Source organism: the organism of the source record quoted next, unplaced genomic scaffold (assembly GCF_019419815.1).
Source record: "Pyrus x bretschneideri cultivar Hongxiangsu unplaced genomic scaffold, Pyrus_bretschneideri_v1 Contig74, whole genome shotgun sequence".
Lineage (NCBI taxonomy): Eukaryota > Viridiplantae > Streptophyta > Magnoliopsida > Rosales > Rosaceae > Pyrus > Pyrus x bretschneideri.
Window position 1 is genome coordinate 1060717 of NW_025999814.1, and position 25468 is coordinate 1086184.

The 25468-nt window shown below is 36.5% G+C and overlaps 3 protein-coding genes across 3 annotated transcripts; 2 read left to right on the forward strand and 1 right to left on the reverse strand.

The window, feature by feature from the left end:
* Window positions 1-1368: 1368 nt before the first annotated feature.
* On the reverse strand, window positions 1369-3933 carry LOC103961500 (heavy metal-associated isoprenylated plant protein 9-like). Its single transcript, XM_009374051.2, has 5 exons — window positions 3865-3933; window positions 3643-3730; window positions 3428-3537; window positions 1887-1971; window positions 1369-1787 (listed from the first exon to the last, which is right to left on the reverse strand). Exons 1-5 carry the CDS (start codon window positions 3931-3933, stop codon window positions 1369-1371), a joined length of 771 nt encoding a protein of 256 aa, XP_009372326.2.
* Window positions 3934-5885: 1952 nt separating this feature from the next.
* Window positions 5886-7194, forward strand: LOC103961432. Its single transcript, XM_009373974.3, has 2 exons — window positions 5886-6413; window positions 6692-7194. Exons 1-2 carry the CDS (start codon window positions 5922-5924, stop codon window positions 6905-6907), a joined length of 708 nt encoding a protein of 235 aa, XP_009372249.2. The 5' UTR covers window positions 5886-5921; the 3' UTR covers window positions 6908-7194.
* A 3863-nt stretch (window positions 7195-11057) lies between these two features.
* Window positions 11058-12205, forward strand: LOC103961433. The gene has a single exon (XM_009373975.3). The coding sequence runs from the start codon at window positions 11194-11196 to the stop codon at window positions 12040-12042; it is 849 nt and encodes a 282-aa protein (XP_009372250.1). The 5' UTR covers window positions 11058-11193; the 3' UTR covers window positions 12043-12205.
* Window positions 12206-25468: the final 13263 nt, after the last annotated feature.

The window sequence follows — 25468 nt, forward strand, 5'->3', positions numbered from 1 at the left end:
TTATCTTTCCTCTAAACCAAAACAAAATTACACAAAAAATTCAGCATATATACAATATAAATTAGAAAAGCAAAACTCAATCACAAGCAAGCAACATGAAAAACTCATACAATGTGAGGGGTTTCAAGATGTTAGATATAAATTACATTGTTTCATGCATCTGGTTTTAATTATAATTAATTATGTGCCTTGCTTAAACAAACTTGAGAACAATTTCAGAAAATAAACATTTTGATTCCATGGTTATCTTGGACTACCATTATACCAAAAATAGATGATCTCTGCAGGGAAAGTGATTGGGTTTTAGTGCAAATGAGTTTCTGTTACCTGGATTCTTAATTGGACTTATATATGGATATATTTCCAGTCATTGGATTATTTAGGCTTAAAAAAAATAAAAATAAAAATAAAAATCTAGTCCACTTATGCTTCTTTTTCCATTAGCAGTATTGCTCTTTTAAAAGTTAGGCTATCTGTAATGATCAGGTCATTGAGTTGCCTATAAATTGGTTAAGAGAAATAGAAGAAAAAAGTTATCTTGCGAATGATGAATATTTTGTTAAAGCTAGAAATTTGTCTTTATCACATTGTGGAGGTTGATTCTGCTTTGGTGGTCTCTCTCATTCATGGTTTCTTCTAGCCTTAATCATCCCCACTATGGTCTTGTCTCAGAGTGCAGAAGTTTGATTAAAGAGAACTAGAGTTGCAATTTGTAACATGTTCATAGAGAGAGTCATTTTCCAGCTGACGAGTTAGCCAACTAGGTTTAATGGCAGGATGGATTTCAAGAGCTTGCAGAGCCTCTTTCCTGTTTAGTTCAAACTCTTTTCATTGACTACTGTGAGGTGTTAGAGTTAAACTAGTTATTACTTAGTGTTTCTTTTCTCTTTTTCTTCCATGTTGCCGAAAAAAAGAATAGTTAGGATTACAAAGTGAAATTCAAATAAGCTAAGGCCTTAAACCAAAACAAATCTCTTTCATATATATTAAGGATGGTGTTATGCACACACCTCTTCTTACCTTTACATGTTCCTATTAATTTTTGGCTCTTAGATCGAATAAATTGAAGAAAATTCAATGATAGAAATTAACATGAAATGTGTGACAGGTAAAAAGAGGTGTGTGGATAATACCATTCTATATTAAAGTTATTTTTACTTCCATATATGGAATGGAGATGTCATGATTTGGGAGTGCCCGGAATAGAGGGAATGTAAGGTATTGTGAACGGTAACATACATGTAAAAAGAGGTGTGTGAAGAACATCATCCTATATTAATCTTCTTTATTCAATGAATAATATTTTTGAAAAAAAAAATTACACCAGAACATAAAAGTTATTTTGTAAGAATAAATAAATAAGTAAATCTAGTCATGATGTCCATGACTTGAAACTGCTCCGGCTTCGCTAAAGTGATCATCATCTTCTTGGTTTCCTTCGCTGGAGCCAGTTTCTGATCCTTTGGGAGTCAGATATTCTTCACCGTCGTCGTCTCCTTGGCTGGAGCCAGTTTCTCCTGTTTCTTTGGGAGTCGCATCTTGTTCATCTTTTTTCTCAAATGACTCCAAAATTTCACCTTTCTTGGTAGCATGATCCCAAAGGCGTTTGAGAACCTCTTTAATACTAAAATTTCCTTTCACCAGAGCTGCTGTCTTCACAAAAGGTTTATAGTGATGATCAAACAGTACATGTGATGGGTTCGCGTAATCAACCTCGGCTATTTTTACATAAACAGAAGTCGGACCGGCTGTCCTCTGATAATGTCCGAACTCGACACTTTCCACTCCTGAGACATAGGACAAAAAAAAATTCAAAAGGTAGGACTGACAACTTCTGAAATTAAATTTCAGAAGTGTGTGTGTGTGTAAATTGATGCATAAATTACCTTCCGCTTTCATGCATGCTTTCCTGATATCTTTCATACAACATTTACAGTGCAGGTTGATTTTTATCAGCGCACGTATAATAACCTAGAAAAATAAATTAGGAAGCAATCAGAGTAGACACTTGAAATATAAAAAATTTGTGTGGTTCAATTGTTACCGAAGCTACTTATAATTTTCTGTTTGCAAAATTGCGGTACTTTTTCATCAGCACGATCCCAAGTGCTTTTTCTTTTGGGTAACCACTTCTTCATGCTTCCAAACTCTTGATCTTTTACTTCTTTCTACTTTTCAGTTGTATGTTTCCTGTTTCTGTCTTTTTTTTTTTTTACCTATTTAACAATGTCAGTTTCTGTAAAATTAATGAAAAATCAGTAATTAGTTTGGCACAATTGGTATGGCATTGAAATATGGATCTTCTTAGCACGTAAAATCAAAATTTAGAATTAATTGTGCAATCACATGTAATCTGGCATTAACATCTCATCTCAATAGTGCTTGCATGTAATTCTTGATGTCTTATGTATCTTATCATTCCCCTTCCTCCCTCATTCAAATTTTTCTTGTCTAAAATCAGTACACGCAATTTCCTTCATACTGTTGATGTTTCTTGAAAATAATTTCATTTACATAAGCATTTTAATCTATTAATTCCTGCTTTGGCTCATCTTCTTTATCCTCCTTGTGTGCAAAGTTGCAAACTTCATCTTCAATATGAAGCCTAGTGGCGGCTTTGGGGGAATGGCAAAGGAGCAGCTGCACAGGGATCCCATCTGCAAGGGCCCCAACTTTTAATTATATATATTAGTTCTCTATATTCCAAGAAAATTTCTGTATGCATAACTTGATTATGTACAAATTTGAAAAATATCCAAGTTACTTTTTATTTTGGAGAATACTGTATCTTTTTATACACTTTCCTCTTAGTTAAAAACTTCATTTCTTTGACATATACGTTTCTTAAAACTCGTCTATATCTATTGTTCAGTAGACGATATTGTGTTATAAAGCTGACTTTCATACTAAGTAAGTTTCGTACTTACAAATATACCATAAAAGGAAACAAAAAAAAGGTTTTAAACACCAAAAAAAAATGTCTTGCACGTAAAAAGGCCCATTTTAATTTTTGCAAAGTGCCTCTGAAATCTTGGAGCCTGCCTATTAACCCATGAAAACAATTGAATAATAGAGCAAATCAACCGCAATTCAGAAATTATTCGAACCTATGCTTTATTTGATAAAAGTAAGATGGTTCGATTACAGCTTACATAATTAAAAAAATACCCAAAATTCTCTCCAAGTCTTAAAATGCAGATTTGACCTAGTAATTGCCATTAGGGAAAACTCATATGTCACGTAAGAGCTGTAATTTTGATCGCCCCGCTATTAAGTGCTCAAATCATACTCAAGGTCCTTATTTTAGAAAACGTAAAACCTATTTTTCTTGGGCTTACATACGTATGGAACTCTTGCATAATCTAGCCTGCTAATTGTTCTGCATCACATATTGTCCTTGTCTTTCTTCCGTAACCAACCTCTTTACTTTAACAATCTTGTTAGCCCTTCGGAGGCATTTGAGAAGCTTTCTATGACGAAATCTTCCTTCCACTGTCACTACTTTGTTCACCTGATCAACCTCAACACTTTCAACTCCTGACAGAGAAAAAAATTTAGAGGCAGGGAGTGACATATTTAACTTTTTTCAACTTGAATGCATGCTATACGTAAAACATTGGATATTGAAGTCAGATGTTTTACCTTTCGTCTTGCTGCAGCATTTCTTGACATCATCTGCACAATGTCCACAGTGCATGTTGAATTCTAGCTCAGCAAGCAGGCACATAACCTAAAACAAATTATAACAAAAAAAAAAAAAAAAGTAAATTATATATGAAACTAGCTGGCTACACAAATTAAATTGATATGCATCGAAAGCAGCACTAGTCATGCATGTTTTCGTGCATGGCAAAGAGAGAAAACCTCCTCTCTTAAGGGGACTTGGTCAGCTGTCCCAAACCCTTTTCTCTTTAGCCAAGTAAAGGCCTCCATGATATTCTAAATTGCTGATCTCTTTCTTCTCTTCACTGTCTTCGTTTTTTGCTATTTAATCAAAGGACAGTTTGTAACAGGAATCAAGTGAAATTCTGTAACTGGGCAATTCAAAACAAGAATTAATCGTCTGATTCCTTAAAATCTTCCCCTGTAATCCTGAAATGATTTGCTAGTATATATGTGCATTAATTCTTAATTTTCATACATTACACAACAAAAGGATAAAAATAAAATCAGGTATTTAAGATCCAAAAGCGATTTCTCAACTTTTAAAACGATATATTTACAAAAAGAAGTGGAGAATTCAAACTAAATACACAATGGCCAATCATAACAAATTTGTATCGAACTCGCCTTTTACGATGGTCAAATCTAAAACCTACTAGTTACAAATGGAGAAGAATGTCACTACACTTCCAATTAGATACTAGCTAGCAATACACCACAACATCAATCAAATAAATAAACAATTAGTAAGAATAAATAACTACTAGACCGTGTACCAAATGACACTAAAAGGTTTCATGTTGTATAATAGACAACATAGTCTTGTCTAAACTTTTAAAACATTCGAAATAACCACCTAAAGTTAAAATTAGACATTTGTTAGGTCATCGGCGTTAATTGAAAATTTTACCAACATTAAGTTATGACGTTACCAACATTAAATGATGATGTGGACAAATACAAAAAGTTGGTTTTCACTAATCTCTACCTTTGGAGCTTTAATCCCCCAAATCGACCTCTTTTAGCCAAGTTAAACCGTAATTGTGCTTAGCTAAAATGTGTCGTTTTAGAAACTTTAGATAGTTATTTAAAATATTATGAAAGATTAAGACCAATTAAGAATCACCCAAAAATTAAATAGTTAAACTTAACCATAAAACAAAACATATAAACTCTAATCAACATCACTATCTATTTATAATTGAATTATCAAATTTTGGGATCATCAAATTAAAAATCTCGATTCATATTTTGTTAATTACTTCGCTTTCGGATTTGATATGGATCAGAATCGGATCCACCATACTGGTCGAACTTATTAATCCCAGCTAATTGTTATGTTGGGCTTGGGCCTATGGTACCGCAAAGACGGAGAAAAATACGAAAAGAAAGATCGTCCCACACCGATTTATCCAAACGGCCACATGGCCGTATTTTCCGATACGTGTTAATCCTTCACTGACTCACGTCGGCAATGCAGCCAAGTGTCTTGACGGTGTTACTACACGTAAAAACACAAGAGGATACTCTGCAGTGTAAACTTTCACATAGTTGCTCTCACCGTTTCCTTCGTCTTTTCATTCGGAGACCCTTTCGTTTTGGCTTTCAACTATTCATTTCGTTTGCTTTCCTTCTCACTGATCTGTCTGTCGTACCTTCAGTTAGATCTCTTTCTCTCTCTCTCAGTAAGTTTCAGTTTTCATTAATTTCAAAGAATAATTTTCATTCTTTTTCTGGGTAAAATTTTGTTGTTGTTGTAGCCAGTTAATTTGTATATTTGCATTTCATTTGCTTTTGTTTATCCGATCTAACATTAATGATTAAACAAGTTTCATGGAGATCAACGATTAATCGAGTTAAATCCTATGTTTAGAAAAATAATGATTAAGATTAACCAAGTTAAATCCTTGCTAGTTTGAACAATTTAAACTGGTATGATTAATATTGTCAAATATTTTTCACCTTGGATATGTTTGATTCAGATGATTTAGTTCTCTTTTGTTTATGTTTGGCTTTTTTCTTTTCAGGTACGACACTAATTAACCCTTGTATTATCTAGCTAGGTTGATTAGTACCCAATTAATCACCTTTTGACAACAAAATTTATTGACATCTCGATAAAGAAAAAGACATGTCAGGTGTGTCCCTTGCTGTGGCTCCTAGATCAGAGCCCGACACAACCACTACAGCCCCTGGATCCAAACCCCAAGACAAACCGCTCCACCGCCAACAGCACCAGCAGCCTGCTGTTGGCGGTAATGGGCTCATTGCGAGTAATAGAGCTCCAACTCGTGGCCTTCATCATGGTTTTCTCAGTCAGCGGCCTTGTCCCGCTTTTTGATTTGATCTTCCCGGCCTTTGCCTCCGCATATCTCTTGGCTCTGTCGCGCTTGGCCTTCCCTTCTCATGGTCCCGTCAGCTCTAGCTCTCGGGAGATTTTCCAAGGCAGCAGATTCTTCAGGTTTTACGTGGTTGCGGGAACCACAATCGGGCTCTTCTTGCCGCTTGCATACGTATTGGGTGGCTTTGCGCGGGGCGATGAGCACGCTGTCCGCTCGGCAACGCCTCACTTGTTCTTGCTCTCGTTTCAGATTCTCACTGAGAATGTGATTAGCGGGTTGTCGCTGTTTTCTCCGCCGGTGAGGGCATTGGTCCCATTGCTTTACACTGTCAGGAGAATCTTTGTCATCCTTGATTGGATGAAAGATGTTTGGCTTAACAAAACTCTGCCAGCCAATGCACAGTTTAAGGTAAATTATAGTGCTTGCGTTTTGGGAGAAAAACTTATCTCGTACGTTCTTGCCACATGACCATTCTTACAGTTAAAAGATGTGACTATTATATGATGGCGCATGCTCAAAACGTGATAGGAACATCTTATAACTACGTTGTTGTGCCATTATGCACTTACACGTAGGAGGAACATCTCCACATAGGATTTTCTCTTGTTTTGGACATTTGGTTCTTAATTAATTTTCTTGTTTAGTGCATTGGCTAATGTTTACTGATTGATGTTATGTTGTTGTAGGATGTTGCATGGTTTTGGTTTGGGAGGAGCCTGGCTGTAGCCAACTTCATATATTTCTCGATCAACCTATTCGGGTTTTTGATTCCTCGATTCCTTCCGAGGGCGTTTGAGAGATACTTCAAGGAGAGGGATGAACTTGAGTCCAAGAGTGTAGAGGACAAGCGCTCCGCAGCAGCAAATAAGTTGGAACCAGTTGCGGATAAGAAAAGTGATTGAATTTGGACTTCTCCCTCAGTCGTGTAGTATGATGTTCGGGTTTCCTTGAAAATGGGTATGTGTAATGCTGCTCCTGTATGCATGGATCACCGATCTATATCATCACATCAGTTTGCTTTGTTTAACGTTTGTTAATGTTGTCTCACTGGCCGAGGTAGATATCCAAGTAGAAGTGCAAAAATCGTTCATTTTAAAGTTCCAATTTGTATTGCAGTCTACCAACAGAATTTATTGCAAGTTTGTTGTTATTCAAGTGTCTTTCAATGCAGGGAGATCGATTGCCAGTAGATCAAGTGACCGTAACGAGTTAAAGAATCCCTTTTAACAACATAACGTGGAAGATCACATGCGAGTAATTGTTTCGATTTTTGGTAAGTCGGGTGGCCAGTTCATCCAACAAAGTCCGAAAGGACAACCTTATGCAACAAGTAAAATTTGATTCACAAAACAAAAATCCTTGAAACTGGAGGGAAATATCATATTTGTCGTGAACGCCCGAAAATCATCGACGACCAACCACTTGAAGGGAATAAAAACACCGTATATCAGTGCGTCAAGGCGAGCTGAATTGAGAGAATGGTCTAAGACAAAGCGACAGTGGAGTCCTAAGATGGGCGATAACAAGTTTGTGGGTCGGAGACGATAGCCAAATACACAGCAAGCGACTGACAACAAGGAGAATACCAACAGATCCGCTGCGAATGACAGTGAGTAAGTAGATGAATTTTATGAGAAGATCTATAGCATTAAGCCCCAAAACCTCGGGAAGTAGGCATGAAGCCGTAAATAGGAGGATGTGTACATCTCCAAAGAAGGTTTGATAAAACTTTTTGCATCGTGAAAAAGTTTAGGCAATTCGGATCGCACCACCTATATACGCAAAAGTGATTTTTTCTGAGCATTTGCCTCACCAATTGTCTTATCCTTTGGAGTCACTAGTTTTTTTTAGGCAAATGCTAAAATAAACGGCCGCATAAGCTATCGGAGTTTGCATTTGCCTCACCCATTGGAGATGCTTGAGCTCCTTCAACACTACTCATGGTGCGTGGGCGACTATCACCATCAACTCGAGTTCTCAACACAGAGGGGGGCCGGCGTAATTGCAGTTAGGAGTATACCTAACGCATTTCAGTTGACTGTTACAATTTAAGTGAACCAAAAACGATATAGGCCAATAAAAAAAAATTAAAAAAAACACTGTTGTGACATCATTTTTTCATTGTGACCCTCATGGCAAGAAATTATTAATTCAATTCCTGTGTGAGCCTCATCAACAATTGAGGTCGAAATCTAACCTTCCGTAAGTATTTCATTAAAAAAAAACATAGGGTGTATCTCACTTGGATAGGTTAACTTGGTTTTTAGCAATTTGTGAGGCAACAACTATAATCTAATTAGAGCTACACACCTAGTTTATCATGTGCTTAAAGGATTGAAGTCATAAGAGATTGGGATAGACTAGACTTGTAAAGCTATCAGGGAATGTATTTGATGGAATATAAAGTTGTAAGTAATCCTGTTATGAATAGGTTTAACTATTTTGATATGATAACTTTGGTTTGTGGTGATAAGGATATTTGTTTATACAATTTGATTAGGATTACATGATGGAAAGTAACCTAATCAAATGCCAACACTAAGGATGTATAATAGAAGTCCTTGCATTCACACTGATTACGCAAAACAGAGAGAACAAGCCCCATTGTTTGTTAATTGCATACAGTAGTGTTGAGTGTAGAAGAGTTCTGGTTTGCTGCAATGGCTGCACAAGGTTAGTGGTTAATTGTATTTGTGATTTATTTATTTCCGTTATTAACTATATTACAAGAACAACTCCTAAAACAACGATATCTCGGTACAGATAACTCTTTAACAGAGAAAGTCATCGTCTAAGTCAGATCCTATCACATTGTCGTTCATCGTGTTATTAACTTGACGTCCACCGGTAAATAATTATACCACAATCTATCATAGTTGTCATTAATCAACTCATGATCATGATTAGTAATTTAGTGGCATCATTGGTCATCATCTCATTGTTTCCATCACAGGGCAGCACAAAACTAGTGCTTGTACTCAGGCAAACAACTTTGTAGTATTTCTCAATCTTGATCAGGATTTTTTGCATCCCAATTCTTCTCTTGCTCTCTTGCTCTCTTGCTCTCTTGTTTGCCGACTTCTCATTTAATTGATCTTGGGTCGAATTTGAAATTGAATAATTCTTTCTTGATTACACACCTAAATTCTTCCTAAGCGGCAAAGAGCCACCTTTCGGGTGGCATATTTATGAACAGAACCAGCACCAACAACTTCACTGTACTCTTCCGAGGCCAGTCACCATCGTTTCACACCGATCTGTGTCTTAATAGCTTTTACATTCAAATTTTTTATTACCTTAGAGGAATAAGTTAGTTACGAACTTGCTATTTTCGATATTCAAATATAAAACCGCTCTTCTATATGTTAAGAGAAATACACAAAACTGTAGTACTAAATGTTTATTTTTTGTTTTGTTAATTGAGTTAATTGGACTTAGGCCTCAAATACGTACTGTACAAGAGTTGTCAAGCTTGAATAACTAAGCCGAGCTCAAGCCTGCGGCCTACCCCTCATTGTGCTGTAAAATATTTCGAGCTATTCATGAGCTTTACGAGCCGAAAATACTAATGCTCAAATTTAACTTGTTTCTTAATTAAGCCAAACTAAGTTGGGGTTGGTTCTTTCATGATCCGAGTTTTGATGACCCAAGCACGAGCTGAATCCCGTACGAGCTCAAACTGTTTGAGCCGATTGACAGTCCTCTCCACCTCAATTGGCGCCTCCCATAGTACTTTTGGTCGGTTGGCCGCTCGTTCTTATCCTGCATACGGGGGTTAAATGACTATTTTACCCGTAAAAGTAAAAGTTACAGCAGGTGATGTGCTATCTACATAGCTCTGTGGCAAAACACGATCAAAATTTCAGATGTTGGGAAATAAACCTTTTCCTCCATATTCAAACTGCTATTCAAAACCCACGCGCAGAGATATGGTGGCAACCAACTCTCCTTCATATTTGCTCGGATTGTGTTAAAACTAAAACCTAATTGTTTGCATACTTTGTTGGTTCCACTATCGTGTTTCATATATAGACATGGACATATTAGGCTAGCTATTGAACAATTGGAATGGTTTTGGAAATGGGGTTGATCCACATGTTTGATCATCTTTAGGCAAGATGCGAATTACTACCTTGTGATCCACGTTTATATAATAAATGTTCTTTTGTAACTTTTTAAGATGCTGTGTCTTTTAGGTTTATTTTCGTGTTTTTTACTATATCAATTGGCTTTAGTTATAAACGTTCAAATTGTACACGTCGTGCTGGTTAATCAACAACATAAGTTGGTTTACAAAAATTTAAGAATTCAATTATTATCTCTTTCTCATTTTGGTTGTTACATGACAATTTACTATCTTTTTGGTCGTTGACGGTTAACTAAACAAAATTATTAATTCATTGTTAAAGATGATTATGTATTTTCAGATACTCATCCATCGAAAATAGAAAAATTACTAAATTTTACACATTAGTGAGGTGTTCTTATTTTAGTCTGCATTTACATGCAAAATTAGATAAGAATATATAATGAAGGTGTAGAGTCTTGCCTATTATAATTTGATCTTAGTAGTTGCATCAAATGTATTTTTTTTTTGTACAAGCGATATATTACACTAATATATATATATATATTTAAACCTGAATCATACTGAGTTGAAGAATAATGTTATAACCACTAGAACAATCAACCACTTATAATCTTACTAAGCATGATATCAGATTCCAAATGAAGGCCATTCCCTTCAATACAATGTAACAAACGGGGTCTCATGGGCTACTACAAGTAAATAACATTTGCAATAACCAAATGGGTGTGTGTTTCTGGTTCACCACATTTTTGAAATTAAAATTTATGAATTGTTTGGGTGTAATTTCCTCTAAAAGAAGAAATGCCTAAAGGGTACGCGCCCCCGCACGTAAAGAAAATATAGTTAACCTGAAAAACAAGGAACTGTGACCTCTCTCTGCGACTGCTGTCCTGCCTTTTCACAGCCCCACCCCCTCTTTCTTTTCAAAACCCAACAAAAAATAAATAAAAAATAAAAACAACAATAAAACCCTATCACTACTCTCTCTCTCTCTCTCTCTCTCTCTAATCTCTATCTCTAAAGCTTTCGCCTTTCCAAAAATCCCTCTACCTATTCACCAGCATCCCCCACTCTCTCATAGGCAAAACACCAAACACCATGAAGATAAAGAACAAAGGCAAAGTCCACCCATCTCCCTTCTCCTCCTCCGCCTCCTCATCCGCCTCCTCCTCCTCCTCGGACGGGTATGTTCTCTCCGTTCTTCAGCTCCTTCCAGCTGCCATTCTAGCTCTGGCCTCCGTCCTCTCTCTCGAGGACCGCGAGGTTCTCGCTTACTTGATTACCCGCTCCATGAAAACCACCCCCAACACTTCTTCTTCTACTTCAATCCCCGCCGCCCAAGATCCCAAGAAAAAGACTTCCAAAAAAGGTTCTAATAAGTCTGCCAGCAACCCTGCGGCCGCCGCCCACCAGCCTCCGATGTTCGATTGCGACTGCTTCGACTGCTACAGAAGCTACTGGTTCAAATGGGACTCTTCCCCCAACCGCGAGCTCATCCACCAAGCCATCGAAGCCTTCGAGGACCACTTGGCCAACGGCGAGCGGCCCAAGAGGAACGCCAGGGGCAAGAGAAGAGACAAGATGGGCCATCGGGACTCCTCTAAAACGCCCGATGTTTCTGCCCAAAACGACATCTTTCTGGAAGAGAACGTCGCTCCAGCTTCACCGGAGTTTGTTCAAAGCTCTACTACCCCTGTGCTGCCTGAAATCGACGTTGTTGTCGTAGGTTCTCCTGAGAAGGCTGATGCGGTAGAAGGAAATGAGGGGAAAGTGGAAGACTTGGGCGTGGATGTTGCGGTAGCGCCGCCAGACACGGCGGATGACATGGCGGTGGTTTTGAGGGCGGCGGCCGCGAGCAACCACAGGGGTTTGGCAAGGAAAGTGCTGCCGGACGTGTTGGGCCTCTTTAACTCTCGTTTGTGGAACCTTTGGAGTCCGAATGTCTAAAAAAAAGGGAAAAAGTTATAAATTTCTTTAATTTCTTTTATTTTTCGAGCCTCAGAAAAGAAAAGAGAAGCAAGTGTTATATTTTTGGTTGGTAGGTTTATTTCTGCGCTCGAAATATAGGTATGTTCCCTACTCTCTCTAAATGAAAATGTTTATTTATTAATTTTTATGGTTTTTAAAGGGTTTTAATTTCCTTTTTATCGTAATATTTATCTCTTTGTTCTTTATTTTTGCTTAGGAATCAAGCTACAGAGCCTTTTAATTTGGTGGGGGGTAATTTTAATTGTTTGAGGTGGGCCAGTCGGGTTTGAGTTTTGGGGAGTTTAGCGATGAATGATTAAAGATTTAGGATTAATTAATTAGATTAATGTGATAGTGTTGCTTTTTTATTGGAGTTCTTCGTATTTGAATGTCAAAGTATGCGATTTTCTATGCTTCTCTTTTGATTCTTTTTGGCTGGACTCCTCTCTCAATAATTCATCCCTTCCCTTCCTATTTATATTTTCCCAAGGCCACTACTAATTTAGGGTTAGGTGCCCTATCCCCTATGCTTCTCCGACAAATAAAAGCAGCCCTGAAACCCCTTGGAAATCCCAAAATGCCCTTTTCCTCTCCCTGTACCTGCAATCGGATACTGTCTCGTTTTCCAGGTTAATTTTGTCTTCTAATAGAGGGGCAATATCATTGTTATTCTCCAGATGATATTTTCATAAAAATCATGAATATGTAAAACGGCGTAACGTTCCGAACTATTAATGCAAAGGTGCGTTTACTAATACGTAATCAAATTGAGAGGAATTGAATTGAGCAGAAATTGGATTGAAGAGAGAATTGAAATGAGGTGGAGTCATCATCAGATTTCTATTGAAACTGTTTACTTAAATGTTTTGAATTTGAAATATAAATGACATTAATTTTATAAAACTGTTTACTAATTTAGCAAAATTAGAATATAAATAAATATGATTACTAAAATACTTTGTCCGAAATCAAATATTTTATATACTTTTTAATAAAATTTAATATAATATATAATAGTAAGAAAAAAAATTTATTTAAAATTCTAACAATTCCCATGTTTGTTATTTTTAATAAAACTTGAATTATTTTACCTTTTTTTTTTTTTTTGCACTTTTTACTCATTACTCTTTAATGATTAAAAAACTCATGCGACAAAAAAAAGTTAAAAAACCCAACAAAATAGCGGGAGTCGGGAGAGGTTCTGGAACCTTCATAGTTCCACTTCCACCACAACCTTCTTTATTCTCTCCCCTCTGCATCCTCAATTGGCTTTTGTGATCATCTCCTGACCTTGTTCTATCGGCCTGAAAATCTCCTCCTGTTGGGTCATCGTGTTGTAAACAATGAACTCATTGTTGGCAACCATTCTTGGATTTCTCAACCCTTTGTTAGCCGCTCAATGCCATCTGTAAAAATGTCTGCAATCGAATTGGGAAAAAAAAACCGAACTGTAAGTCAAGTTCCCATTTTCCCAATTCGATTCTCAGTGTGCAAATCATAAGGTTTGCTTTTATCTTTATACTCCTCTGCATTTGTCTCTCCACAACTGGAATTGGATATGCGGTTGTCGGGAGTTTGTTGGTGGAACTGTTGGGGTCGATTGGTGGTGGGTCCTGGCAGTCTAGGAGGTGGTGTGATGGTGTGAGTTGATTAAGGGGTGGGGATGAGTGTGCTTTTAGTGGTTGAATCGTGATGAAGGGGCAGGGTAATTTCGGCAGAGAAGTCTGATTCCAGAAGTTGGCTTTCTTCCGGAATTCAAATACCTCCTCCAAGTTAGTAATTGGATTCCGACAATATTAGGAATCTGATTACTGATTTTGGGTGAAGCCCACGAATATTTTCATAAGTTGGCTTTCTTCCGGAATTCAAATACCTCCTCCAAGTTAGTAATTGGATTCCGGCAATATTAGGAATCTGATTACTGATTTTGGGTGAAGCCCACGAATATTTTCATTTCCAAAATTTAGTAAACGCTGGAATAACTTGGTGAAGAATTCAATTCCCTTTCTTCTACCTTCATTCCAGTTTCGTAAACATGCCACAAATGTGTATCAGCTTTTATATTAGGCTAAATAGCTAAATAGTCCCTGAGATTTGCATAACACATCACTTTAGTTCCTGATGTGTTATGCAAATCTCATGGACCATTTGGCTATTTAGCCATTATATTATGATCCGCATCGTTGTGATGATGATGAACTCGTTCTAGTTCTACCAAGTCCTCGTCGTAATTATGATCCGTATAAATTTTGTGACATTACAGAAACAGCGAAGACATGGGTCGTTTTCTATATCGAAAAGGACACAGGCAACAATTAATTCTTTTGAGATTGAATTGTAGGAATTGTCTGGTTGTATTTTGTTGGCTTGGAGACGGACAAAGTTTGTGTTACAAACAAGTGGTATTGGGATAGAGAAATAGATAGGGGTGGAAATAATGTGACAGATTGCCATGAGTGAGAGAGGACCACTAGCAGTTGTAGTTTTAACTTTTGAGAGATTATATTCACACCTTCTAAATTACTTCTTCAACATTTTTTTAATTTATTAATATTTTTTATACGCTACTAACACTTGATAGAAAAATTAAAAAAATTAAAAAATTAAAAGAGTGTGAGAGAAGTAATTTAATATGTGTGAATATAATCTCTCTAACTTTTTATCAAAAGGAGACAATTGGAACTGTGAGATGTGAGGATCAAATTTGTTGTTACCAAAAATTACCCAAGATAAGTAGTCCTTGTGACAATTTTTTTTTTTTTTGAACAAATGATATAGTATCTACATTAAAAGGATGAGAGAGTAAGTTAAGTATCACAATGTGTTAACAATAATGGATTCAAATTCGGTTTTAACGAGAATCGAACCTAAAACCTCACGTATGATATTTTTTTAGAGGTGGCAAATCAATATACGGCCCAAAGCCGGCAGACTCTTAAATACAAATAGGTCTCGCAAATAATGATAAAACTCATCTCTAATAATGGTTTTTATCAATAATAAAATTAATTTTGTGTGTTTAAATTATATTATTGATATTATCAAAATGTTCCTTGCTAAAAGTCCTATTCCATTTAACATAGAAAAAAACGCAAACAATAGTGGAGTAAAGCTTTTGGAAAAAAATGGGCTTTGTAGATACACTTTTTGCCCAACCCAACTCTGTTTATGTTATGTTAAGTCGGGCAACATCATATTACATACTCAAGCTCAAGAATATGCTTTTAAATTTTTTTTATTTTTTATTTTTTTATTTTTGAACAAAAGATATTATCTAGACTAAAGGGAGAGGGGGTGGGTTTAGACTCACAATGGACTAGCAATAATATGATTCAAATTCACCTTTGGTGAGAATCAAACCTAAGACCTTCCACTTAGAAGTAAAGAGAAATATCCCTAGATCATAATATTAAATGGCAATTTTAAACTTTTTTTTAAACTCTTGATATCAAATCCAAAGATGAGCAGCTATGCATTTATAGGTCGCCTAGTGTCTAGGAACATTCTGCATATTCTCTAATGGGAGCGATTTATGTGCTCCTTTCTAACTATTGGATGGAAGAGGCCAAAAGAAAATAAAGTGAGAAAAATGCATGAAATGGAAAAGAATGTATAAAAATCACTCCTATTGAGCACTAATATAGGCTAAATAGTCAAAATGGTCATTGAGATTGAAAATCAATAGAACGGTCCCTGAGATTGTCCATCATCCATCATTTTAGTCATTCGGTTAAAAACTCTTTGCGTAATTTTCAAAGCTTCGTAACTCAATCGTTTCTTAACCAAATTCGACCCATAATATATCAAAATGAAGATAGAAAAATGTAGAACAAGATTATACCTATTTGAAAGCCCAATAATTCCCGAAGATGGCTGGAAAATAACCTCAAAGGTGACTGGCCCACGAGAAAACTGGAAAACTCGCCGGAAATTGGGTAAACTTTAAACGTTCATAACTTCTTCAATACTCAACGAAATCGAGTGATTCAAAAACGAAAATCATACTTATCGACAAGATGAAGATAATGGTACCTTTCTTGACTGCTAATTCATCATGGTTTGTTTGGAAAACGGCTCAAAACTGGCTAACCGTTTTTGCGTTAGCCACTTTCGAGCCGTTTTCTGGCGAAACCACGATAATTTAGCCATCGAGAAAGATACTATTCCCTTTGTCTCGTTGAGAAGTATTATTTTAGTTTTCGAATCACTTGATTTTGTTTAGTATTGAAGAAGTTATGGACGTTTAAAGTTGACTCAATTTCCGGCAAGTTTTCCAGTTTTCTCGCGGACCAGTCACCTTTGAGGCTATTTTCCGACCATCTCCGGTAACCATTTGGCTTCCAAATAGGTATAATCTTATTCTACACTCTCCTATCTTCATTTTGTTATATTATGGGTCGAATTTGGTTAAGAAACGATTGAGTTACGAAACTTTGAAAATTGCCCAAAGAGTTTTTAAGTGAAGGACCAAAATGATGGATAGTGGACAATCTCAGGGACCACTTCTTTTGATTTTTAATATCAGGGACCAAAGTGATGGGTTATGCAAATCTCATAGATCATTTTAGCTATTTAGCCACTGATAACAAATGGGCTGATTAGTAGTTATCCTTTCTTTTTGCATAATAAAAGTTGATAAAATAAGTATGAACATGTCGGCTGTAAAATCCTGCAATTTGGATTATAATATACACTTGCAACTTCATCTATCTATTATCTAATTATTATATATAAAACCAATGGAAAAGTGAATAGTGATTTTGATGTCACAAAGCTTCAACAAAAATATTTGAACAAAAATAGCCTCAAGACAAAAAACTTTAAAGGCATCCTAAAATAATGCATCAAATAAGGTAGGGGCATTTTCGTCATTTTAATAGTATTTTTTTAATAATTAATTTTTTTGTGGTTTTTTTTAATTAGTACCTCACAATAGACTAACAATAATGTGATTCAATTTCTCAAATTTTAAACACTTTCAAAACATTTGAAGGGGCATCTTTCGCATGAGGATAATAATGTGATTAAATTAGTTGTCAAATTATTATTTTTTTTTAACAAACGATATTATCTACACTAAAGGGAAGAGAGGTGGGCTTAACCTTACAATGGACTAGCAATAATGTGATTCAATCAGTTGTTTATTAAATATTATTTTCTCTATTTTTAAACACGTTCAAAACATCTTAAGAGGCGTGCTAATTATAAAAAATTTCTTTCACACACGAATAATAATGTGATTAAATAAGTTGTCAAATGATTTTTTTTTTTTTAACAAATAATATTATCTACACTATGGAATGGGTGGGCTTAGCCTCATAATGAGTTAACAATAATGTGATTCAATCAATTGTTTATTAAATATTATTTTCTCTATTTTTAATGTAAATTATATAGAGATTGATTTTATTATGTGAATTCAACTGCTTTAATTGGTTTATGAGGGGTTTATTCTAGCATAATCTAAAATTATTTATTTACTTCAAATATTTGACTTTCCTTTTATCAATTTACACATATATATATATATATTTAAAACGCATAAATCGTGTAGCATGCTGTGATTCAAAAAATACCTTCTCAAGCACGTGCATGAAGGCTAGTATAATATAACGATAATAAGATGACGAGGGTTGTATATTAATCACCCTCCATTTGTATCCACAGCAGGAGGAAGCAGGTTAACTATTAGGTCAAAAGTTACTGTCATTTCAGGTGCTGTGGCTTTAATTTTGTTAATTTTATTTCTCTAGTTGGCATTACTAATTTTGATCAGCTGTTCAATTTCCGTCGATTGGTAAAACTTAATTATCATCAGAAATTGAACATTTGACCAAAATTACTAACAGAAGTAAACTCTGCGAGTAAAGTTGACAAAATTGTAATCACCACAGACCTAATAATTAAGGTCTAGCTAGTAGAGGACTAGAACAGAAAGAGCTGTAGGCATTAGGACAAGTAACGCCTGCCCTTCACATTTGGAAAATGGGATTTTTTTGGTTGGCGCTATGAAAGGATAATCGAGTGAAAAAGGTGATCAAGTGGGGATGGGGAGCGTACCTTGAATACACATTGTGTTCCCCTCATGATATCTGCAGAAAATTTCTTCACCGATTCGTATTCCAGTTTGCTGTTGGTTTCTTTAAAGGAGGAGTTCACTTGGGTCCCTTTTTGCTCGGACAATACCATCTTTCTCTAAACATGGATCCGGAAACCTTCATTTTCTTTCCATTCGTTGGTTGCATGGATTGTGAGTTGTCTATGACCAGTCAAAGAAGATACAGTGAGAATTAGACATCTGATAAAGTCCTCAAACTCTTAGTTTAGCACATTGTAAGCATTGAACTATTGCAGTAATTTATCAAAAAATTTAGAATGAATTGGATCATAGCATATAAGAGATTCATGGTCGTTGGATCTTTAGTCAATGATCAAAGGACTAAGGATTTAATGACCATAGATCCTGGCCGGTCCATACTAGACAAATTTGTAATTTTAAAACAAAATGCCCCATTCTTGTATCATTAACGTAAGGTTCGGATGTTCGCCAAGAACCATCACTACAAGAAAGTATGGTAATTGCGACACCTTTTTTACAATGCGTGGTGTGGCCCTCGCAATAACTATTAAATTTCATTATTTTATGCACACTGAACTTTGGCGCTCTGTTGTTTGCGACATGAATAAGTTTGGTCGCAAACACCTCTGTTATGAATAAGTAGAAGAAGAAAAAAAACACAACTGCACGCTCTCATCTCCTTCTCACTCTCCGCCTCTCTCGTTCTCATTCTCCGCCTGTCTCCCTCCCTTCAAAGCATAGATGTTTCTTTGCCACTCTTGCCACAACCATTGATGTTGAGACACAATTGAAGCAGGTAAGGATTTATGTTTCTTGTTCCTCTCTCAAATATCCCCTTTCCCTAACCCTAATATTTTTTGTTATCTCTTAGTTTTTTCTTTTTGCTGCTAGAAATTCGAATTCAACCTCATCCTTTCTCATTCGGTAAGATTATTTGAGGAATTATCTTCTAATTTGTTTTTTCTTGGTGTTGTTTCATCATTTTTCCGCAAATTCCAGTCTTATCTATTCTCCATTAGTTCTCCCGATGTTTAGGATTTTTTTTTTTGTCTTTTCTATGTTCAATTTCATCATTAATTGCTAATATTGTTGGAGGTTTTTTTGTAATTCAAGCTAGTCAAAGAAGTATGCTGGCTTGGTTTTGTTTATTTATTCTTTAATGGCACTAGTGACTCAATTAGCAAGAGAAGCAGAAATTTGGGGGTGGATTAATTGGAGAAGGATGAGGAAGAAAGCATTGTTGAATGCAAAGACAATGGCAGTGCTTTTGTGAATAAGCACGGACTGGTCAGAAAAAGGTGAGATTTGGAGAGGAAAAGAGAAGAACTGTTTGGAAAGGTGAATAATGAGTAGAAATCAGAGCAAGATGGAGGAGAAAATGAAAAGCGCGTCTCTAAGAAAAGTGAGAATAGGATGTCGTTTAAAGATAGAAGATGAAGTGGGGCATTCTCAGATATCACTGTGAGAATTATTATCATAAAAAGCAAGTTCAGGTAGCCATCATGATTAAGTGGACAAATCCATGATCATGTCTCCTGCTATTCACAAAATATAATCAATTAGTGAAGTAGAATCTCAACATACCATGTAAGATTGAAGTAAAACACAGGGAGATTGCCAATCTAAACAGTCGTACAACTATTTTCAGGAAAAAAAAGGGACAATTATTTATGATCGATATTTCCACACCTCTTTAATTATAAACATTTTCAATCAATTTGAATATTTCTTGGAATTTTACATACAACTTACTGAAATTACAAAAATAAGATGCTAAGAAAAATGATTTATTTGTGGCATGAACAAAAAAAAAAAAAAAAAAAAATTCAATAAAAAAGAACATTAAAGGCTACTTTGGTAATCATCTTATTTTTATAACCTTCTATCTTTCTTATTTCCCATAGACTTTCCCTTCATCTCTAAAAAAGATTAAAATTAAAAAAGGAAAATAAATGGTGATTTTCTTTTTTTTGGAAACAAAAAAGAAATGGTGATTGAACGGGGGGAGCTACCCTTTCCGAAGATTTTTTCCCCATCTTTGCTATTTACCTTTGCTTAGAGATTAGACAAAGATGTGTCTGGATATCAAGAGCAGTTGCCAGAGACCACAGATAAAGAGGCAATGAAAAGATGACAGATCTAGAACAAGTTTACGGTTACACTCATCATCTGCACACAAACTATTTCTTGTACAGTGACAACTCAAGACTGCTTAGGGAAATAATGGTACTTTAAGTAATAAGCTCCAATCAGCAGACCTTAATTTGTCTCTAAGTACAAACCCTTTCACTTTTATCACCTCCTTCCTATGCGCATAATGATAGTTGTAAGTACATGACATGAATGGTTAACAATGGGAGAGGAGAGGACAGCTTGGCAAGATGCGGCATGCATTGGCTGCCCCGGCCCCAATGACATAAAATCCCCCTTTTGAAATTTCATTTGATCTCTATGCTAGCCAAGACAAATGAAATAAGAAGACCTTTCCTCAATATTTTTTAAGTTGACACAAACCAAAACTACGTACGCCGTTTGAACGCAAACGCTTTTCTTCATCTAGACTTTATATCTTTTAATTCAAAGCTTCTTTGGTGTTCAAGTTCAGTCAACCACTTTTCATCCCACTTGGTTGTTTCACGGAATTCCAATCATATCAGTATTTTTCTCATCTTGGGTTTATTAGGATTTTTAAGATTTTTGTACTGATTGATTGATTTAGATTGCTCAAAAAAAAATTATAAATTGGCAATTATAAATAAACCTATGATCAATTTTTGAAGGCTTTTATTTTATATAAATTTATAACTTCACCAAAGATTACCATCTCATGTTGGGCAAAAACAATTTCTGAATATTTAAGGTCATGATAAAGGACCTGATGCATGCATGAAGTTTTGTTTTTTGATGTCATGATAAAGGACCTGATGCATGCATGAAGTTTTGTTTTGGACCTGATGCATGCATGAAGTTTTGTTTTTTGATTCTACGTTACGCCAGAAAGATGGTGAAAAATGAATGCCATTGCATTCGCTGCAACTATCAAACAGAAAACATGACAGGAATTGAAGGGAGATGTGGAATCAAGACCAGCAACCGATCCCATCAAAGCTTATATCCTCCAGATTCCAAACGTGGTAGAACACTACATTCTAGTTTGCAGGGATGTCTATGAGATTTTGGGAGTCTTGTATGAAATTTATAAAAATGCCCCTCCTTAAGATAGTTTAAAAAAAAAAGGTAGAACAATCTATTGACACTAGAAAACAATCATTTAAATCAAAACAAAGTTTAGCACTTACTGATTGCAAGTTTAAAAATATCATTATTAATAAATAAAAAGAGTTACATACATAATGTTCACTACATAATAAAAAACAGTTCAATCTTTAACAACCAAACATAAAAAAATCAAAAATCAAAAATAAAAAAAATAATAATTCAAAACTAACTTTAAAGTTTCACTTGAATATATAATATTATTATAAATAAAATTGAAAAAAAAATACCCTTTTTAAGGTGTTCACCTTATTATTAGCACTCAAAATATCTCATTATACCCTAAATTTTTATATTTAGAAAGGAAAAAGTTTACGCTTATAAGGAGTGCACGATGATATTTTAAAGTGCTAATAAAAGTAATTTTTAAATACAGAACATTATTATATATAAATATTAGATGACAAAAATTTTGGGAGCCCTTTCAAATTTGGGACCATGTGCGACTGCACCTTTCGCTCCCTCTCAACGCCCCCTCTTCTAGTTTGGTACAGACATACGATAAGCAATAGGTTTGGATTAGTTTAAACTTGGAATATATTGACTACAAACAGAAGAAAAAAGAAGAAGAAAGAAATCTTTTTCAAAAGATGTTCAATCTTATAATTAAAGCTAATTAAGTATGAAGATAATTATTAAAAAGCGGTCATATATACTTTTATCATTGTTTATCAGCTAAAGCTCTTTTAGTTGAAGTATTTCACGAGAAAATTTTGAGTTTGACTGTTGCTTCGTCAAATGATATTATTAATTTACGTGTCATAAATTTAGGTACATGAAGATCGATATGAACAAGGCCTATGACCGGGTAGAATGAGACTTTCTTAAGGCTATCATGATTAAAATGGGGTTCAGCTCTAATTGGGTCAGGCTGGTTATGGCTTGTGTGACCACTGTGGACTTCTCGATTCTTATAAATGGCCAACTAGGCAAGAAGTTCACCCCAACACGTGGGTTAAGACAGGGGGACCCAATGTCGCCTTACCTCTTTCTATTACTCAGTGAGGTGCTATCACGGCTAATTCATTGTGCCTGTGAGTCGAGCTTTCTAGAAGGAATTAAGCTGAGCTCGCACGGGCCTGTGCTTTCTCACCTCCTCTTTGTCGACGGTACCGTTATCTACTAATTGCCAAAATATTGTAAGCATCTTGGATTCTTACTGTCATGCATCGGGGCCAGAGCTAAGCTTGCAGAAATCAATGGTTTTCTTTAGCAACAACACGTCGTCAGACACACGGGAGAAGCTAGTTCTTTCTCTCAGGATGCCTTCGGTGGATAATCTAGGAAACTATCTTGGTGTTCCGACTATCTGGGGGAGATCTAAGGGGGTGTTTGTTTGCCCTCACTAACTGTCCTTGGACTAGACTGGACTAATAGTTAGTCCAGTCTGATGTTTGTTATCATGCGGGACTAGTCTTATTGAGACTACCCCGGACTCGCCTACACTAAAGGCTTCACTAAGAGGTCTTAGTGAGACCCCCCAAAAACCACGGGATTGCTAGTCCCGTCTCCCTCTTTTGCAAGCAACGTCACTCAAACCCACATAAGCAGCATCAGCCCTCCATCGTCCCGTAAACCCAGCACCCTTTTAGCATCTGGGTCAGTGATTTGGTGTCTTTTTCCATCTGGGTCGACCTGAACAACGGCAAAAACAGGGTCTCATGGTGATCCAAATTCTTCCGCCAACAGCAAGATTGAAAACTTTAGCATTGGTGCAGTGACTCTGAGTGAATTTTCTTAATCAACTGTGATTTGCCCAGAAAATACAAGAACCAAATTTGAAGAAAAAAAAAATAAATACAAAGACAGCAATGGAAGATGAGACATTATACAGAGGTGAAATGAGAGAAACAAAGGGAAGGGGAGGGAGACACTGGTAACAAAAAAAAAAAAAAGGGCGAAAATGGGGAGAAAAGGGAAATGAGAGGGATAGGCGGAGGGACAAAAATGGGGAAAAAGGGAAAGGGCAGAAAACAAAATTTTGAAATACCCATTAAAACCCATGAATGTTTAAGCACAAAATCTAAAATAAAATTGATAAGAGATAGATTATGAATTGAAGAGCAAAGATTGATGAACAATTGGGAGTTACCCGTGAGAGAGAAGGCTTTGTGAGATGGATTGCTGCTTTGTTTTCTCAGAGTGGAATGTCAGTTTGCTTAAGTGGGTTTATGGACGAGATCTTTTCAAAATGAAGAAGAGGATTCTAGAAATAAAAAGAAAAAAGAAAAAGTAATAATAAAATATTAATTGATATATAGTAAATTAATATAAAATAATATAATATTGTAGTCCTGCTTCTTAGTCCAACGCTACACCAAACACTTCACTAAATTAGTCCAGCTTAGTTTAGTTTAAGCCAGTCTAGCTTAGTCATTGAAGCTAGTCCAGTCAGAGATAGTCCGGTGCAACAAAGTACACTAAAAGGGCAACCTTGGCTTATGTTAAAGATCATGTCCTAGCCAAGGTTCAAGGGTGGAAGCACTGTTTCTTATCTCAAGCGGGCATAGATGTTCTTATTAAATCGATAGCCTATGCCGTCCCTGCCTATCCAATGAATGTTTTCCTCTTTTCGGACTCTGTATGCAATGATATTGATGCTGTTATTGCAAGGTATTGGTGGGGTCAGAAAGAGAGGGAGCGACAGATTCATTGGGTTAGCTGGGAAACTATGGGTAAGGCTAAGATTGATGGAGGTTTAGGCTTTAGAAATTTGAAAGAATTTAACTTGGCCCTTCTTGGCAAGTAGTGTTAGAGTCTAATCCATGAGCTTGATTCTCTCTGGGCTATGGTTATTAAGGACCGGTACTTTCCTAATGGGTCTTTTAGGGAGGCCAATAGAAGGGGAAGGGCTTTGTGGGCCTGGTCGAGTATCCTTGCAGGCCAGGACTTGTTGCTCCAAGGTTCTCATTGGCAAATTATGAGTGAGGCACAAATTAGGGTGTGGGTGGATAGATGGATTCCTACCTTACCAATGAGGCACCCCATTCCTTTGTTAGGGACTTCAGCAGATGACACACTTTCTGTTTCTTCAATTATTGATCAGGAACACTCTTCATGGTATTTGAATCCTATTATTGATCTACTCTCTCCGGATAAGCATGCAATCATTCTGGATACACCTATTGGTGACCCCACGAGGTGTGACAAGTTCATGTGGGTTGCTGATCGTAGAGGAAGGTACTGGGTCAAGTTCGGCTACAGGTGGCTGCATGATCGTAATGCTAGAGCTCGGTCTTATCGTTATTTGGCAGCTAATGTTGTTGAATCAAGGGTGTGGAAATGCAAATAGAGAAAGGAGGTCCCCCCCCCAAAATTCGAAATTTTATGTGGAGGGCCCTTAGGAAGGGGTTTGCTACGAGACTAAGTCTATTTGTTAGGCGATGTTCCCCTTCATCATTATGCCCGTTGTGTAATTCCTATGAGGAGTCAGTGGAACACCTTCTGCTGCTTTGCCCGTGGGTTGAAAGGGTTTGCTTTGGTGGGCCGTTGTGCAACCGTGTGGATCAGGGGTCTATAAGATCTCTGTAGGCATGGCTTAAAGGTTTTTTGGGTTCAGATCTTAGCTCCGTAGAGGAATGGATGAAATCTCTGTCCATAATTGTTTTTACATGCTGGAACATTTAGAAGGCTCGCTGCAATGAGGTGTTCAACAACATAACCCTATCCCATTCTCAAACTATCCATATAACAGGGGTTGCAATTGCCTCATTCTTGGCTGCCCACTCCAGGTTGGCCCCTCCCCTTCTACCATACAACAGGCTTCCGTGTTCGCCATCTAATTGGACTCCTTTTCCAGTGAATAAGCTAAAGATTAATGTTGACACATCGTGGATTGAGGGCCTTATGGGTGGTCGAACCGGTGGATTTGCAGGTATTGTAGTAAGAAACTTAGAAGGTTGCTGCATTGGGATCAGTCGCAGGGAGGTTTAGGCTTCAAATGTGTGTTCGGCGGAAGCCTCGGCGGTCCTCGAGGGATGCATGTTGGCCTTGCAGCAGGGTTTCTCTGAAATTATCATCAAATCTTACTCGTTAGAGGTGGTGTCTTGC

What these genes read in the sequence shown, in the direction of transcription:
- LOC103961500 (XM_009374051.2), bottom strand. Translation starts at nt 3,933, where the DNA reads ATGGAGGCCTTTACTTGGCTAAAGAGAAAAGGGTTTGGGACAGCTGAC. An exon ending in ATGCTGCAGCAAGACGAAAG is followed by an intron (nt 3,538 to 3,642) that starts GTAAAACATCTG and finishes TTTCTCTGTCAG; the next exon opens with GAGTTGAAAGTGTTGAGGTT. An exon ending in AGCATGCATGAAAGCGGAAG is followed by an intron (nt 1,788 to 1,886) that starts GTAATTTATGCA and finishes CCTATGTCTCAG; the next exon opens with GAGTGGAAAGTGTCGAGTTC.
- LOC103961432 (XM_009373974.3), top strand. Translation starts at nt 5,922, where the DNA reads ATGGGCTCATTGCGAGTAATAGAGCTCCAACTCGTGGCCTTCATCATG. An exon ending in CAGCCAATGCACAGTTTAAG is followed by an intron (nt 6,414 to 6,691) that starts GTAAATTATAGT and finishes ATGTTGTTGTAG; the next exon opens with GATGTTGCATGGTTTTGGTT.
- LOC103961433 (XM_009373975.3), top strand. Translation starts at nt 11,194, where the DNA reads ATGAAGATAAAGAACAAAGGCAAAGTCCACCCATCTCCCTTCTCCTCC.